The following is a 19,068-nucleotide window of genomic DNA, read 5'->3' as shown; positions in this document are numbered from 1 at the left end:
TTTACACTATTGTTTTGACGCTAAAAACCAATTAACTGAGCAAGGCATTATTTTTTCATCCCCTGGTACTTAACATAAAATATCATTACGGGCACGGGATGCAACACGGAGTTGATAGTTCAGTCAAACACTGCTAGATGTCGCTATCGTACACGCTCGCAACAGTTCTCCCAATCACCGCTAGGTGTCACTGATATCGACTTATTCAATCCACGAAGATGCGTTTAATTTGATAATAATTTATTTAAACTGTATAACAATTTTATGACAAACTTGGCTTAAGGTAGAAAGATAATCATTAATAGATTTTAATAAAAGATCACATTTTTCGATTTAAAGTTGTGCTAATCAACTAAAAATCTTTTAATCCGTTGACACTCACAGTGATTTTTGAGTTTCTCGTACAAGACTACCCCATCTGACGCTAACGCCAATCCATTAATTTTGTCAATTAAAATATGTTAATTGTTTGAAAAGCCGAGAGTTGATTCTCTTACCTAAACCTGAGATCAATAATTGGTGGTAAAATATACTCTCTTGAGGAGGATGATGTTTAATCTATGGTTATGCCTATGCCATTGCGTTACCAATGTTTTAATAGCGGCGGAAGGGTAAATTTTGAAGTCAACATAATGAATGAGTTAGAAACTTATTTATTTAAGTGACTTTAGAAATATAATCCATTTGTACCGCTTTTATAAGATACATTTTTCATTAATAATTATTTACATCAAACACGAATTTTTAATTTACAATAGTTATTAAAAAATATGTAGAGTTATCTGTGTGTTATATAAAATTACTAGTGTACCTATTGCTCGAAATCGAGGAATTGTCAAGTTCCTGTATTATATAGGAAGGAATTACTTTAAAACTAAAAATCGTCATAAGTTTTATGAGTGCTCGAAATCAAGAAGTTATCAATGTGGCTGCCGGTATTAAACATGATTGCTTTTAAGTCGTAATTTTCTATGAGTTTCAAAGTTGATGATTAATTTAAAGTTGATGTAACTAATAGATTTATGAGCTATGACGTATTTACACGTATTACGTGCCTAATAAAAGCGCGCTGTTTTGTGTTTGGTTGGAATACTGGTGTGCGAAAAAAACTGTGCGACAAAATTAACAATTCACGCTGTTAGTAACAGTTTGATTTATTAAACACTTCTGGTAAATATTTTATAGTATAATAATTACGTATAATATTGAATAATAACCTATTGTCTGTGATAATAACTATTGCGCAGACGACGCACTGTGGTTATGTATACAGGGTGTCCCGTAACTCTCTGGACAAATGTATATAGCGTTATTACTTAGGTCAAGACAAACACATTTCACCATAGGAACATGGGTCTGTGGTGCCTAGTTTTCCATCGGTAGGTATTTATGTGTTTTTTTACCAAAAATTTATAAATCCTAAACCATTTGAGATACCGATACAGCGTTAAGATTTTTCAAAAATGTTTTTCTTATTAAGACCTATCTTTGTTTAAAATTATACTAATAAATTATTAGCCTTTTCATTATTTAGACAATGTAAAAGAAGTATTAGCATTGTTTAATGGAGAAAAGTGGCCATGCATTTGGAAAAGAAGATATTTTTCAGTTATCATTTATCCAATTTTAGCAAATAAGATATCATTGAAAACTACATAAAATGTACTAACTTTTTTGTGCCTTGCAATGTTTTTGTAAAGTTAACGGTTTTCGTGAAATGTTGCATACAATATTTTAGATGTCTGCCATTTTCAAATGGTGAATGATTTTTTAGTATAATTTTAAACAAAGCAAAGATAGGACGTAATAAGATTAACATTTATGAAAAATCTTAACGCTGTATCTCAAACCGTTTAGGAGTTATTAATTCTTTTGTAAAAATCACATAAATACGGACAGACGGAAAACTAGGCACCACAGACCCATGTTCCTATGGTGAAATGTGTTTGTCTTGACCTAAGCAATAACGCTATATACATTTTGGCCAAAAAAAATCTGTACAGAGTGGTACTTGATCAAACTTGGTAAGTTTATTTATTTTATACTAAGTTTTTATTATTTTATATTTTACCAAAAAACACACTTTTTACCCTCCTTGTAGCAGCAAGCCTATGTACTCATAAAACCTAATGTTAATTAAATAGATTTAATTGAAAATCAATCCAGGCAACTGGAAATTCGCTTAGTCGGCAGGTTTGCTGCGGCGGGGTATTGTTATATCTACTTGCTATTACAAGTTTATTGGTTTGTACATTAACTGGACAAGACTGTAAGGTTTAATGGCCAATTGTTTTGAAATCCTTGACTTCGTCCAAGCAACACGGCATTCCTTGTCACATTATGGAAATATCCCAAGTATTCTAGAAGACCAGCACGACACTGTGGGATACTATTGAACCACATTCAATTTTAAGTAGTCTTGGAGTGCATGTATTTGTAAAATATAAAGAGTTGTACTAGTTGTCTAGGCTACAATAACACAAATAATTATTCACTCTTGGTTGGCGAGTGATATTAGTGCTTACCTCAAGACCTGAAAGCTGCTAGTTCGATTCAGGAGCAAGATGTCATAGTCATTTTTCTACGAATTGATGATGTTAAAAGATGCAGACGTTATACAGTAACAAGGGATTTTACTGTGACCTTAAAAAAGCAGAAGTTAAACAAATTACAAAACATGAGTGCTGGAAAAACTAAGGTTTGCACTCGCGTTACACATTATAATGCTTTATAGTAACCATAGGAAACATATTATGTTTCCTATGGTTACTATAAAGCATTTAAATCATAAGTTAGTAGCGGTGTCAAATAATTACAAGAAAAATGTACAACCTTTTATTTATGTAACTAGGTAACAACTCAAATATAAACAACAAACAATAATCATAACATATGTTGTTAGCAAATTAAATGAATAATATTAAACAAGCTGTCAGCTGTCACTACAATAGTCTTTCAAACACTCACGCTTTTAGGTTAGGTTGAATCCAAACATTTAACGAAATGGGAAATGCTGCATCAGCTGATCGTAGTCGTAATATTTTTAAGTACTGCCAACTTATTTTCAAGCGTACACGAATTACGTGTCCAATCAAATGTAAATAAATTTACAATGATTATAAAAAAACACCCATACTTCTGACACAACTTTCCCATAACCTTTTGTTCTGTGCACGCTGTTTTGTGTTTGGTTAGAATACTGGTGTGCGGCAAAAAAAACCGTGCGACAAAAGTAAAAAGTGTGCGGTAAAAGTAAGTAGGTGCGACAAAAGTAAGTAGATGCGACAAAAGTAAGTAGATGCGACAAAAGTAAGTAGATGCAGCAATTAGTAACTCTATGCTATAATCAGTGCAAGGAAGGCTACTTTGTCAGGTGACAGTAGGAAAAGGTCAATTAAATGTTACTGCTAAAACTTTCCGTTTAGATAGTAGTCTAATTGTTACGTTGTTAGAAAAAACAATAACGTACACCGCGCGCAACAAAAAATGTTCAAAATCTAAACTGAATTTTGAATATTATAGAATGTGGTTATTTAATCAACCGCGTAAAGCATCGACCCACTCGTAACCTGTTTTGGAAACTGCAACTAAAACTATCGCTGTTACCTTTTCATCGAGAAAGGAAGAAGAAGATGGGCGATCAGCTGTTTCTGCAGCAGTGAGAGTGACCTTGAGATCAGCCCAAGGTCATCCCCTCCACTACACCTGGTCTCTTGTACTGTTATACCGTACACCGGGTGTGGCTGTGAAACAGTAACAGTAACAGTATTAATTACTGACATAGCACATTGCAATAAGGCTGTAGTTTACTTTGTATCAGGCCTTTAGAGTGTTCGTAAAACTTTAAGTTTTGATTTAGGCCATTATTGTTCAAGGGACTCATGCTTTATATTCTTTTGTTTATGAAATATACGGTATAACAGAGAAATATAACAGAATGCTTGGACAAAAGATTGGACTGTTCTCATAATAAACTAAATTTTGCCAAAAACTTAAAAATGTGGAAAACAAAATGTTAATATAATGCCTAATTTCATATTATGACAGCCAATGAAAGTTCAGCCATTGCAGCACGAATTGTACGTTTGTACAACTAAGTTAGTTTACCTACGACCGTTTTTTTAAGTAGCCATTTCAGTTCAGTTCTTAGAATTGAAAAGTTTCACTTAACAGCTGTTTACTTTCATATCAGCATAGTTTCATTTCATATCAGCATAGTTTTTTCACATATCAACACGGGTAACGGACCAATGAGGTTCAAGGATTGAGAGAAAAGAAGTACAATTGTAATACTTCGAACGTGTGTAACTTGACAATTATTTTAATTGTTGATCCGGCTTGTTCCTGTTGATACTCGCGTATTCTTATCCTAAGTTGGTGGAAGTTAAATGAAGGTTGATTTTAAAATATCAGTTAGTGAAAGTGATGTTGACGAGATAGAAATGAGAGCACAAACTGTTTGTGCTAATCTTTTGCCACCAAAATCAAAACAAAGGTACCATATGCAATTACATACCAATACCAGCAATTCATTAAATGGACGAAACAAAATAAGGTTAAATTGATACATGAAAATGTTCTTCTGGTTTATTTTGAAAACCTCTTAACCACTTTTTCACCCAACTCGTTGTGGACCACATATTCGATGCTGAGATCTAACTGTAAATTAACTGTTTCACTATATTATTCAGTTGTCCAATAATATATGCAATATTTCCCTAATTGTACCTGATACAGTATTTATGGTAAGAATGCTGCTAGCAGAACCTATTGCCTGAAAAAGTAACGTATTATTTAACATAGTTTTACAAACACGTAATTACATTAAATCAGCTGATTAGGCCTATACAATAAGTCGTTGCATCACTTTCAGTGACAATGACAATAAACGAAAACATAACCTCTCTAGGAAGTTGTGAGTAGTGATTGTTAGTAATAAAAAACCAGATTTTTAGTAATTAAAAAACGGTCGTCGGTAAAGTAGTGTACGCAACTCGCGTTAATAGTCTTTACGACACTCGTAGAAGTTTTTAAGGCACGAGCCTTGGCGAGTGCCTTAAATTTTCTACTCGTGTCGTAAAGACTAACTTAACGCAATCGTTGCGTAAACTACTATTTCCTACAGTCACCTGACAAAGTGGGCTTCCTTTCACTGATTATAGCACAGAAATTTGCTAATTGCTGCATTTACTTAATTTACCACACCCTTTTTACTTTTGTCGCGCTCTTTTTGCTTTTTCCGCACACCAGTATTCCAACCAAACAACACAATACAGTTACAATTTATGAGGCACGTAATACGTGTACTCTTGAAAATAAGTTGGCAACACTTTAGATACTACGACTTCGATCAGCTGGTGCAGTTGTTTCCCATTTCGTTCATGGATTTAACCTAACCTAAAAACGTGTTGTACAGTGTTTGAAAGACTGAGTATTTCTATGCTTTATAGTAACGGTAGGAAAAATATAATGTGTAACACAAGCGCAAATTGCCTTTGCTGCACTCCCACACTAGTTACACAAATAACTATTTCTGAAGTTTATTATTTTTTTTTTTTTACCTGGTGGCTTCCTCCAGTCCCAGTCAGTGATGACGCAGTAGCGGCGATCCTGGAAGTACCATCCGAAGGTGCTCCGGTTCCCTTCCTGGCTGACACACCCAAAACTCTTCACAAAAACTTCCTCGTTTCTGGATTGACGTAGCGTTCGTTGCGTTCATCACACTGGCGATAAAAACATAAGTTTTCCCTTTTTGCATTTGGTTAGCAAAGATGTTACTACACCCATAAAATCCTTACCATCCAAAATTAACTACCTACATCCAAATAAGTTTTTATTACCTACGTTTAGAACATTTTCCGCTTTATCCGTGCTTCGCAACGGGAGAAGGACGCGGATGAGAAAATGTGGTTTTTTAGATCTGCTCTATAAAATAATTATCCTACACACCCATAGCTCATTTTAGATACTAAACTTAACTTTTCAATTTGTTTAAAACAAAGACAATTATTTTCCTTAATTCGTGTAACGGATTTAAATCTCCTAGGCAGCCTACGGCATATTACTGGCGTCGATGGATGTTTTAAAATAATGCGTCTACATGATTTAATTATAAGAGATTCGCAAGTCGCAAGTGTGCTTACTTTTCAAACCCTACTTGACAATGCATCCAAAAGAACCTAACAATATCCAATAGTGTACGGAAACAATTACATCAATCACGTATATTGATATCACATAAGATAAAGACGTTTACCATAATTATTCGGTGACAGCCAAGCCTCTCTACAATGACTGGTAGCTGAAATATCACGATTTTAAAAGGCATAATGAGGTGCACTCTGACTATCGTATCATTCCTTATTTTGCCTTATTTTAAAACGAAAATCGTGTTATTTCAGCTATTGTTTTCGATCTTTGGGCTTGGTGTATGTTAGTACATTTTAAATCCTGAAGAAAAGTGTTCCTGACATTTTTTCGTAAAATCAGCCATTTTTGTAATTTAAGTAATAAAAGTCAAAATAACCACAATTCAAAATTTTCAGATCAGAGCAAGTATTTTTTTTAACATTGGCCTCTTCTATCATACTGCATACCACGTTTCATAAATAGTATATAATTAAAGATAAAAATGTTTATGTAAGAAATACGGAAAGGATGATGGTTAACAAAGCGCTTAGGAAAAATCCCATTCGTAATTTTCTCTTTGTTTTGGTCCATGAAAACATTTCCCAGGGATTGGCTGTTGACTTACTGGACACCCTGTTTAGTGAAAGCGATAAAACCACCATCTTCCACCAAACCCAATTATACAGTTACTGTTCAGTTACTGTCATCATTCACTATTTGGGAGTTAAAAATTCAAGTTCACAATAAAACCTCTATTCTTCTGGTTATATCCGCCTATAGGATCAGAGTTAGAAGTGTGGACAGTCTAGGTGTAGCCTTGAACCTGAGGTCCTTGTGGTGGACTCACATGTTCACGTGCCGCACTGTCTAATGTCAACGGTCACACTTCCACCGTCGTTACCATTGTACTTGCAAACTTCAACAATCTACCAGATGCTCAATTGAATTTAGGCTTTTTAAATTAGATGGGATGTCTTCTCTGATAGTCAAAATATTATAGTATATTTCATAACAAGAATAGAAAGTGAGTAATTAATTACATATTTGAGACCATGTTTGAAGTGCGAGATTTATCGAGCACTTTAAATGGTTGAAAATATGACACAGACCCAAACTCATAGCATTTTTAGGTTATGCCTTTAATTCAATTTAAAATTAATATTTACTTTGGTTGTACAGTTTTGGTTGAGGAAAAGTGAAACAGTTGGCAAAACAATAACAAATCTTTGTTTGTTTACGTCGACAAAATCCAAAAAAATATAGTAAATATTATTTTCATCACTCTGTATTCAAAATTAGCCCATTTCAATACAGTTGAGTGAGATCTTAGAAAATCTTAAATTTCCATACACCACAAACAAATAGTGATCAGCTGACTTTTCCTGACATAAACATTACTTTCTCTACATAAACATTACTTTCTGACATCAACAAAGTTACAACTGAAGTTCCCGGTTAGCTTTGGCAGTTTGTTAATGTTCAATCAGTTGATCTTGTTTAATCAATAATTTTACAGCCGTATTGAGTTTAGATTAGAAAAATGAATGGATTACGAAATATCAGATAATTTTTTATGAAGTAGTTTTTTCATCGTGATAAAAAGTATCGTTCAATATTCTTCACGAAAGTACCATTTCGGGGCGAGATAGTGTTTTATACGCGGTTCGACGTAGTGAATCATCATACACATATATTTTATATCTATTCTCCGCAGTAAACAATGTAATGATGAATTTTCGCAGGTGATAACCATGTAACAAAAACAGGCCATTTCACAGTAGTGTGCCGAAAATTATCTTTTCGCTACACTACTGTGAAATGACCTAATTTTCAATAAATAAATGGTTAAAACGAAAAGGTACTATTTGTTAGTTTCTACAAATGATTTGTACACGCTGGAAGACTTCAGAGGTTGGAAGACTGATTAAAAATGTAATGAATGATTTCAGTAATACAATCTAACAATGTTAATTCTACAGCTTTCGCCAAGGGATGGGGTACAAACATGTTTTCTTCGCGAGAATGATTACTTAATCATTAGCATAACGCAATAACCATTTGTATGCAGTGATGTAAATAATAATTCAATTGACAACAAAGAATACACAAAAGTCTGCACTAATGTTTACAGCTCATCAGTTACCAAGCGAAACATATGATAAACATATGATGATAAAGGTTTTATGATAAATTAATCACTCTACAATAATATGATTATTTCTTTCTTGTTTGCTTGCGTTGGTTGGTAACCAATTTTTGAGCTAGTTAGTTTCTGTGGTATATATTTCAGCTTTGTGTACATTTTTACAGCATATCGACTGTAATCCACGATTCTCCTTTGAAAATCAAAATGTGTACAAATATAGCAAAATTAAACAACGTAGGTTGAACAAAAAAGTTCAGCTATGAAACTTGTGCCCAAATCGGACCTCTTGTTTTCCGTTCACAACAGTAATAACTTTTTTTTAGTCTAATACTTGGATGGATAAGATAAAATTATGTAAACCAAGATGGTCACATGTTCGTATTATTTATCTATGATAATATTTATTCAATTTTTGTAGGTGCACAGGTTGCACCCAAACGTTACCCGACACAAAACGTGCATTAAACCTTTCATATTCTGCTATAACATGTTCATCAACGATGATACTACTAATTCATAGTTATTGAAACAAATTTTTAATTACTTTCCTTGAAAAAAACCAAATTCTTGACAAAACTATTACTCAATTTTAACAAGGGTGTATTTTTAATTTATTTCGGATTTTGAAACGTTACTTTTACAATTTCTAAATTATTGCAGTAAATGCTGATAAACAGTACAAAATCTACCAAAGCCCCTGGAGAGATCCTGGGGTGTCCAAAGGGCATGCTCTACCGGAAGTTGCCCTAGGGGCAGCGTTAGGCAGGAGGTAGACTCCAGGACCTTGGAATCAAGGCGAGGGTCTCCTGGTATATAAGACAATCTAGACGTCATCACACTCACACTCTCCACGTCGTCGTCATGTACAGGATAGTAAGTACTTTACTGATTACTAGATATTACTTAAAAATATTCACCTAATTTTGTATTAACTTACTTCCACATCCAAACTAATTTGCTAATCGATACATTTTTGCGTGTTTATAACTTTCGGTTTTACAAAATTCTAAACTTTTATTTATTATCAATGCATGATGGAATCAATACATCATTTTCCAATCAAAATACTGACTTGACTTCAAACCCATTAGAAGTAGATTGGATTAGGGAATTAGACTTGGCTTCGTAATGACATCCCCGTTGTTTCTGCAAGTAGTTTATTTTTATTAGATTTCGATTTACCAACGTAGACCAATTGGCCATAGATATTTTGATTGGTAACTGTTACCGTTAGCTTAACATGATAACAAGGGGTTTTCTATTACAATCTATTGTTAGTTTATTATGCATCATTTTGTGATAAAAACTATTGTAACAATTTTTATTAAAGTTGGATTTCCAAAAAGTAACATTTATTATAACGTATTTATTACTTATGATTTATTATTCTTTTTACGCCATTTGATTTTTTTAATTTTAAGGAAATAGTCTTGAAGCGTCGGTTTTATTTCTGATAAAATCCAGGCGTTATTTAGTAGACATAGGCAAATGTAACAATTAAATAATCAAAATAAGTTGTGTAGTCAAAAATTGTATTTCATTATTGCACACTGTTTTAAAGTGCATCACATTAATCATATTGTTTTGAATAGGATAATTATGGATTTAGAAAAATCAGAAATGCCTTAGTGTCTTAACATTAATCACGCTGAATATGATTTTAAATCAATTATTTTACAGAAAGTATCTGTAATCAGGTTCTGTGAAGGTTTCATTTGTTTATATATTTGTATATTTTGGTAGTTTGTAAAGGTTCAATTATTTCAACAAATATATAACTGATCGGCATAGCATTATAGATTATCATATCTAGCTGTTACCCACGGGCTTCACCCCATTTGAATTCATAAGTATTAATTAAACTATTGATTGGTTAATTTAAGATGAAATAATCGAAACAGAATACAGTAGTACAAATACCTCATTTTAATAAGGTAATAAATTGAAAGAATAACAAACAAATAAGTACAGCTGAGGTATTTTAACATTAGGTATATGGAAAGTTCCCTTTAGAAAGGAATTACGACGTTAAAGGGCAATTTATGAAATAATGGTCTGTTTTGCGCAAGGTTTCTCGTCATGACGAACATTTTAAGTACATGGTTTATGGGGGTGTGACTTGTAGTTTTCTCAAAAGTTCATGGGTACTTTGGGATTTATATGGATGTTTTAGAGTATCATAATTATGCCTATAAAGTCTTAGGTAATGTTAATTGTCATTTATTATTTAAAAAATAGTACAAGTCATGGCTCTGTGTAGTTTATTTCGATTGTAAAAGCAATATAAAGGAAACTCACGTTTCATTTACAACTAATTTTGGCTTTTATTATTTAAGTTTCAGGGGAATTTCAATTTATTATGATGGAAATTTTAACCTGGCAATCCACAACACACTAATTTATTTTACAGTCGATGGTAAACCACTCGTTTATCTTCTCCTATACTTGCATAAACATTGTTTTGACATTCTGTTTGAATTAAAACAGCTGATTAAGTTGCAGGAGACAGCCAAGTTAAATAATCAGTATTTTATCGGATATATTTTAATCTCTATTGAGTAAATCTCAGTATAATCTTTGCTCAATAGTAACAACTGATGTTTTTGACTTTGTACTGTATTTAGTAATTTGTTAGTATACTGTGGATGGCTTGTTATAAACACATGTTACAAGTCTTGTTAACTTTTTCCTTGTTATTTTGTTCAACCAACATGACTACTTAGCAGCCCATAAGGTGTTAAATAATGTTGACTTGTATTTTTTTTTTTTTTTATTAGACTTTAAATTTTAACTGCAAACACGTTTCTAGGCCAGAAAATCTGTTTTACAACATTTTAAGGAAATCGTCGAAGCTGTTTTCGAGATCTTTGTGCAAGCAAGCATACAAACTTACATACATACATACATACAAGCAAACATTGCTCATATAAGAGAATAGGAATAGGAACACTTGAGCCTGCGTTCTTACAAATAATCTTTTCATAGACCAAACACTTGCAAGTTTTACCTCTGTGTCACTATGAATTAATGTGTCAAACAAAATGTTTCTTCTCAGATATAAAGATTAATTTGTTATAGTGTTTTTGTAAATTCTCGGATTTATCTCCACCTAAAATAGTCTATAACCAGGTATAGGGATTAATCACCTGTTTAGCTTTAATTTTAGTAGTACCGAGGTCACTGTCTAATCCCGAACAATAACTCAGGGGCAGCTCATCTAGACGTTGCTGGTTTAAGTCCTAAGAATAGCTGTCTTCTACTTTATTATATTTGTATTATTATTATTGTACTAGCTGGCCCGACAGATCTGTCCTAATAAGATTTTGTGTCAAATGCTCGTTCATTTTCAAGATGAGCTCGTTCGCATCGCTCAATCACGTCCTGGTTGAATTTCGTTCACTACGCTCACTCACCTTTTGGTTGTAAATTAACAAATATTTGTTTAACACATGTTATTGTATCACGCTAAAATGAAAACATTTTACTCCAATGTTAATGTAAAGGCAATTTTTTAGAATCTTGAAAATAAAATTAAAAATAACGGTTGGGTAGATTATAAATTCCCTTACATAAGAACCTTCCCCTGGCACTAAGGAACACAACAAAAAATGAATCATCCAATTTGGTGCACTCGTTCTCGAGTTATGGAATACTATTGAAACAAAATTCATTTTTAATTATATAGAATTTATTATTAATATTTGATTATTTTTTTACTATTTTATCACTGCAGCCTCTACTGGCACACTTGTGTGACGTATAATACAGTAAACGTTAATAATAGTAGGCCTGTAATATTACTGTCACACATTCCACTAGATCTACACAGATGGGCAGTTGGCGGGTAAAAAAATATGTATATATGAAACACCCAACTACTTTTTTCCTATAAGTTCTTGATCGGCGTCTTTAGAATCCGTAGTGGGTTTCTGTGTCCGTTTCAGCCCATCCACTGAGTATCTTCTCTAAGTAAGGGTTCTCGAAAACATCATTTTGTGGCGGTTGACGAAGAATTCTAATGTTGTGTAATGAGTTGTATTTTACTCCACTAACTCACATGTTTCCTACCAGGTCTTGCTCAGTTGCGCCGTGGCGCTGTGTCGGGCCCAGCAGTACGTTGACCCGAAGACAGCCGCCATCCTCAAGGAGGAACGCTACCTGAGTGTCGACGGCAAGTTCGGCGCCGCCTACCAACAGGAGGACGGCGTGCAGTTCAAGGAGGAGAGTGACGCCGACGGTACCCGGCGTGGTAGCTACAGCTACATCGACCCATCCGGTCAGAGGAGGACTATCTCCTACGTCGCCGGGAAGAACGGATTCGTCCCCACTGGTGATCATCTCCCAGCCGTGCCTGCTCCTGTGGTCAACCCGCTGCCCCAGTACAACCCTCCCCAGCAGAGTTACAACCCTCCCCAGCAGAGCTACAACCCTCCCCAGCAGAGCTACAACCCTGCCCCAGCTCCGGTCAGACCCCAGTACAGCACGCAGGAGGACGACGGCCAGTGGGTAGACGACACCAAGGTGGAGTATCCCCCCAACTCACCCTCCAACTGGAACAACCCTGCCCCTCAGACATGGAACACCCCAGCTCAGCCCTCTTGGAACGCTAACCCCGCTCCTCAAACTTGGTCCAACCCCGCTCCTCAGCAGTGGAGTGCTAACCCTACCCCTGCCCCAGTCTACAACCCCACCCCCGCACCCCAGAGGTGGTCTGCCCCCGTGGACCCCACCCCAGCCCCTCACAGGTTCTTCCCTCCTGGTAAACTGAGTCTCAACAGAGCGCCGGACGGATTTAGTTTCTCTTTTAGCAAAGCCTAACTTTGTTGTTAATAGTGATTTCACCCCTCGTGTAGATACTCCCCTCGAATAAGTATTGTGATATTTAAATTGTTTTTATAACGAAATTTTGATTTTTATTTCAACCCTTTTGGAAATTTTAATCCTATCAGCATTAAGTTTTCTACTGGTTTGCCATAAGACTGGAGAAGAAGTTGAGCATAGTAAAGCTAAGGTAATTTTGTGCTCAAGAAATAGAATAGTGAAACTTCAAAAATGAAGGGTTAGCACAAATTATGTTCCTGATTTAAATTTAAAGTCTTGTCAGTTTGTGCAAATAGAAGAAAACTCACAAACTATTGCTTGAGTTGGTTTAGTTATGAATCTGATCTTTGTTCAAACCAGTGATGTCAATGTCGTACCCTGGTTGAACTTGGGCATAGGAAGATTATTCGTGTGATTGTATAACTAAATTCAACAGGGGCCTTCCTAGCAATCTATCAATTTACAAGAGATGCTTAATTTTTTTTAAAGATTGCTACATTTGTAAAACGTAAGCAACTTCAAGGTCGTCATGGAGCAATTCTATAGACTGACGAGGAAAGACTTTACTCATGGTTTGCATAAAAGATGGTGGTAAGCAAAGAGTGATTACCACATCAGTTAGGAAAATGTTATTCATGCGGTCACAGATAGGATGAACAAAATACTTATTCCTCATTTTGTCTGTGGTACGGTATGTAAATGTAAGCTTGCAATTCAATAGAGTGTCTCATAGTAAGTCCATGTGTATTTTTAAAGGTGACTGAAAATAATGGATTGTCCAATATGTGTGCTAAGCTGCACATGCTTACCTAAGTTAGGAAGTAATTCATTTGTACCGACAGACCAATCTACTGATATATGTTCAAAACAAAACATACATTTGTCACGTCAGACAAATTAGATTGGCCTTGGCTACTATCAAAACATAACGCATATATTTCCCAGTTGATGTTACTTTGATAATTCACTACAGCTGGTTCCAAATCAACTGTTTGTATCAAATCCTAATGTGGATTTGATTTTGATCACTACATAAACATTAATAGGTATTTCCTAAATTAAGATTTTAGGAAACATAGCATTGTTTTCTCTCAAAGATGTAGAATCTAAATGTAATATTTCTTTGCTGGAAATGTGCTAAAGCACCTAAAACAAAGACGGAAGGTGATCAGTCTGAGAAGGGACCTTGGACTACGGAATGTCTGTCTGACCACGCCCTGCGGACCTTGGACACCAGGAACGACGGACCAAGGAACGAGTTGTGGTCACAAGGAACACGGGAGGATGGTCAAGACTTCCAGTTCTCGGAAGAGGAAATTTTTTATGATCTTAAATGTGTTCGACAGCAACTAGTTTTTTTTATTTAGTTCATGAACCATTGATTCTTCTTATGAACCTGTATGCTAACTTCATTTGATGGAAAATAAAATGCAAAATTATGTGAAATGTTTGAGAACTGCTAGCAGCTATATTAGTCTCATTATTTAATTTGTGGACCATTTTGCGACTCATGAGCCTGTAATTCCAATCAATTAGTTGTTGGAAAAAACATTTTTAACTACCTAAAATGATTTTAAAACAGCTACCTTGTTGTTGGTCTAGTATTTAAATGTGATTCGTGGATAAATTTATGTCTCATGGACAGTAAGTTAACTTAATTAGATGTTGGAAATGTTCATTTTGAAGAAATGTGGAATAAAGTTAATGGTCTCTTAGGTGAATTTGTTTTAATATTTCAGTTTTACATATTTAGGAAGTTTGAATATTTATTTATATATTCACTAGGACCAAAATGAAACTTTTGGGAGGCCGAAAAGAATATAAATAAAGAGCAAGGCTCAAAAAGCCTCTTAAGATCTTCGCAATATCCATTGGCAAGCTAAAAAAATAGCTTACTTCTTATAGGTAACTGGAATCGTTAATTTCTTTAGTCATAAATCTAATTAATTAGTTGAACTAGAACTATTAAGAATCTGCACAACTTTATGAACTAATTAGCACTTGTTAGTGTTTTTATGTGATGTTTTAATCATTGGGCAAATTCATGGACCTTCTATAAAATTGTTATCAGTATACAAATACATTATCATTGTCATGAATTTAATTACTTGAAACAGAAAACATGTGTTGATGCGAATATAAAACGCGCTAGAGCTAATTTGAAAATTATGACTGACATGGTGACATAAAAATATGAAGGAAAGAGACCGGACACAGCCTGAATGATAGTAGATCATTTTTATTGAAATGATAAAACACTGATATAGTTTAAGCTAATTGGCTGCACTTTAGTTTACGTCCTACACTCATTCGAATGAATATATCGATCGATATGTCGGTTATATCATTCGATATATCAAGTTTGAACGAAATAATCGATATATCGAATAATCTAAATATCAATATTTTTCATTCGAATGAGTGTAGGACGTAAACTAAAGTGCAGCCCTCCAGTTAGGTGTCACTGACTGTTTATTGTTGATAAATTTGGTTTATTAGTCCAGTCAAGGAATGAGGTGTAGAGTGCGTGAGCAGGTAACTAAGCAATTCCTTCAGAAACTTGTTCAGGGAGCTTAGGGTGTTAACATACCAAAAGTCCTGACTCCTAGGTGGTGAGCCAGGGGGTGTAGGGGGGAAAAAGGGGGGGGGAAAGGTACGCATTTTGGGTTTTTTGATTATATCTCGAAAACTATCAACTTTTTGTATACTATAGTAAATTATAAAATTGAAGATTAAATTTTCTACAAAAAAAGTATATAATGTGTTTATTTTGGTTCAACAGATTACGAGTTATAACTTATTTAATTGATATCTTATTAAAATACTCCTTCCATAAGAAATACATGTAAATTAGTATGCGAAATGGGGCGAATCCTATCCGCCCAAAGGAAATATAACTGATATTCTGGAAATCTTGACAAAATTTCCAGTAATTTGACACTTTAATCATTAAAATTGATCCAAAATTAAGGCGAGGGCGAGGTAACAAAATGTCGAGTTTTGGCGTTTTTTTATTGGAAATATAAAAAAACCTTAAATCATCCCATTTTTAAACGCTCACCCTGGCTTTAATTTTTGACAAAATTTCATGATTAAAGTGTCAAATTACTGGAAATTTTGTCAAGATTTCCAGAATATCAGTTATATTTCCTTTGGGCGGATAGGATTCGCCCCATTTCGCATACTAATTTACATGTATTTCTTATGGAAGGAGTATTTTAATAAGATATCAATTAAATAAGTTATAACTCGTAATCTGTTGAACCAAAATAAACACATTATGTACTTTTCTTGTAGAAAATTTAATCTTCTTCAATTTTATAATTTACTATAGTATACAAAAAGTTGATAGTTTTCGAGATATAATCAAAAAACCCAAAATGCGTACCTTTCCCCCCCCCCTTTTTCCCCCTCCACCCCCTGGCTCACCACCTAGGAGTCAGGACTTTTGGTATGTTAACACCCTAAGCCCCCTGAACAAGTTTCTGAAGGAATCGCTTAGTTACCTGCTCACGCACTCTACACCTACTTTTGGATCATTCATTGACTGGACTATATATTTACAATCGTGTCACTTGGTTCGTGGTTTTACAATTGACTTTCAATGCTACAAATTTTATGTCCAGTACAATTTCAGTATTTCTGATGTTGACTTGATGTCTCTCTCCTACTTTAGAGTTAACATCATTGTGCTAATTTTATTCTATGGTTATAACACCACAAGCTTCGTAAAATAAATCGAACACGTCAACCCACTGAAGTGATGCCAAACATATACAATCCAAGCTTTAGCTGATCCATGCAACAATTATAAATATTTATGTGATTACATTTAACTCTAGGGTTTTACTAAGGAGCGAGCTGGTGTAGTGGTAGAGCGTGGGACTTCTGTCTCCAAGGTTCCGGGGTTAGATCCCACCAATGACCAAAGGATTTAATCTAAGTGATAATGCCGCAACCTTGAGGGCTAGAAGTAATGTGCAAAACAATCCTAGCAATCATAGTACAAAAAGTTGTTTTACTTAGTAATTGTCCTTGTGATATTTTACCTCATCAAAGTCTCGCCCAGTTGCAACATACACACACTTACAAAATATGCATTGGCAATAACAATAAATATTAAGTACAATAACACATTATGTATGTTTTAGCTATTTAGATTAGTGATCTTTCTTTTTGGTCAATTAAACTATATCATAACATATTTGAGCGAAAAAAATATTACATTCTCTAATATGAGCTATGGCAGTTTGTTTGTGGGTGGGTTAGTAAAATATATCCCAAAAGTCCAGCGAAAGGATTTTGACTACATTTTGGCAAAAGCCACTTCAAGAAAACTTGGATTTAGCTACATAGCTCAATTGAAAATTAAAATTATAAACATTGGCCTTTTGGGTTGCCAAGTAGGTTTTACAAAATAACAAGAAAGAAATCAACAAAATACGTGTAACCAAAGATAAAAATAATTAAATATAGACTGTCAGCCTGCTGCGGTTGCCATGGTTACTATAGGTTTCTGGCGCACACCGCTGGGAGCGCCGTGTAGTTCTGTAGCGCGTACATCGTAACTACATGGTGCTCCCAGCATTGTGCGCCAGAACCTATGGTAACTGCAGCACTGCTGAGTCTAGGCCTATATTTAATTATTTTTGTCTATGGCATAAACATATGTTTATCGCAACGTATCCACAAAACACTTGAAAATTACGAATCACAGTAATGTATTTATTTGTTTCTTTTAAATATTTGTTATCTGTTGTTATCAATGAGCATGAAAAAACAACGGGTTTTAATGTTTTATCCTTCCACCATGGGTTTCGATGATTAGAGAGGGAAAATGTTATATTTTATCTCAATTTCGTTTTATTGCATATTTTTTACACCACAGATTGGTTTTATTTCAGCTATTTAATATTTATGGTTTGTGTAAAATTGATTTGTTGACTATAAAATGGGTGTAACTATTATACCCAATTAATCACAACCGGGCAAGGCTCGGTCCCCCCTGTGTTCAGTTTTTTAGTTAATCGTTTCTACTAGCCTGTACAAACTACTAAAGCTACTATCATCTTTGTTAATTATTCTTTTAGTTAATCTTTTCTACTAGCCTGTACAACAACAGCTGTTCTCTGTTAATAATTCTTTATGTTAATCTTTTCTACTGGCCTGTACAACAACAGATGATCTTTGTTAATAATTCCAGTTAATCTTTTATACTAGCCTGTACAGCAACAGCTGATCTTTGTTAATAATTCTAGTTAGTCTTTTCTCCTAGTCTGTACAAAAACAGCTGATCTTTGTTAAGTCAATGGTTTCACTTAGAACCTTCCTACGAGGGAAAACTTCAAGATGCATATTTTATTGACCTTCGCGTTCAATCCTTCACATTACACGTATTCTTTTTTTTCTCTTTCTTCATCCATCCCTCGGGCTGATGTTATCACGTCATCGTATTTTACCTTGACTACCCAATGGCTAATTGAGATTTATCTTTCCCAGTGGGTGCTAAGTGAGTTCCGGGACATGGTTTTTATTGTTATGCGAAATTAATTTTCTTTTGAAAACGCAATTAAAGTTCTGGCTATTATATGACTTAAGTCTTTGCCAGGCAATGATCGAAAACATTTCAGAGTGAGTAATCCCAATGTATAATGGTCACAACACTACAAATACAGACACTTATAATAACGAATTACTGATTCTTTCAGGGGTAGTTTCGAGACTAAATACTGACCATAAAGTGAATCTATAGTCAATGAGAAATTAATATGGCTGCCATATAAGCATAAACTCTCATTTATTAAACCAACCACATAAATTAAAATTATTGATTTTAAAATTGTTTTTACAATATCAACTATGGAACGTCTAGTTAGTAACCATACTCATATTAAGTTTGATTGCGACTAAACATATTCTGTTTAAAAGAGCCAGAACAACTACAAAGAAGGGTTACGCGATTAAACACAACA

General features: G+C 34.4%; 1 protein-coding gene across 1 annotated transcript; it reads left to right on the top strand.

Annotated features, from left to right (window-relative positions):
* The first annotated feature begins 9,099 nt into the window (after positions 1-9,099).
* On the top strand, positions 9,100-13,179 carry LOC128990513 (uncharacterized). The gene is made up of 2 exons (XM_054412905.1): positions 9,100-9,148; positions 12,347-13,179. The coding sequence occupies exons 1-2, from the start codon at positions 9,137-9,139 to the stop codon at positions 13,091-13,093; spliced, it is 759 nt and encodes a 252-aa protein (XP_054268880.1). The 5' UTR covers positions 9,100-9,136; the 3' UTR covers positions 13,094-13,179.
* Positions 13,180-19,068: the final 5,889 nt, after the last annotated feature.

The sequence above is a fragment of the Macrosteles quadrilineatus genome, unplaced genomic scaffold, assembly GCF_028750875.1.
Source record: "Macrosteles quadrilineatus isolate MER2022 unplaced genomic scaffold, UCM_ALF_1.0 Scaffold_3__2_contigs__length_128488019, whole genome shotgun sequence".
NCBI classification, from domain to species: domain Eukaryota; kingdom Metazoa; phylum Arthropoda; class Insecta; order Hemiptera; family Cicadellidae; genus Macrosteles; species Macrosteles quadrilineatus.
This window is presented reverse-complemented; position numbering and strand designations above follow the sequence as displayed.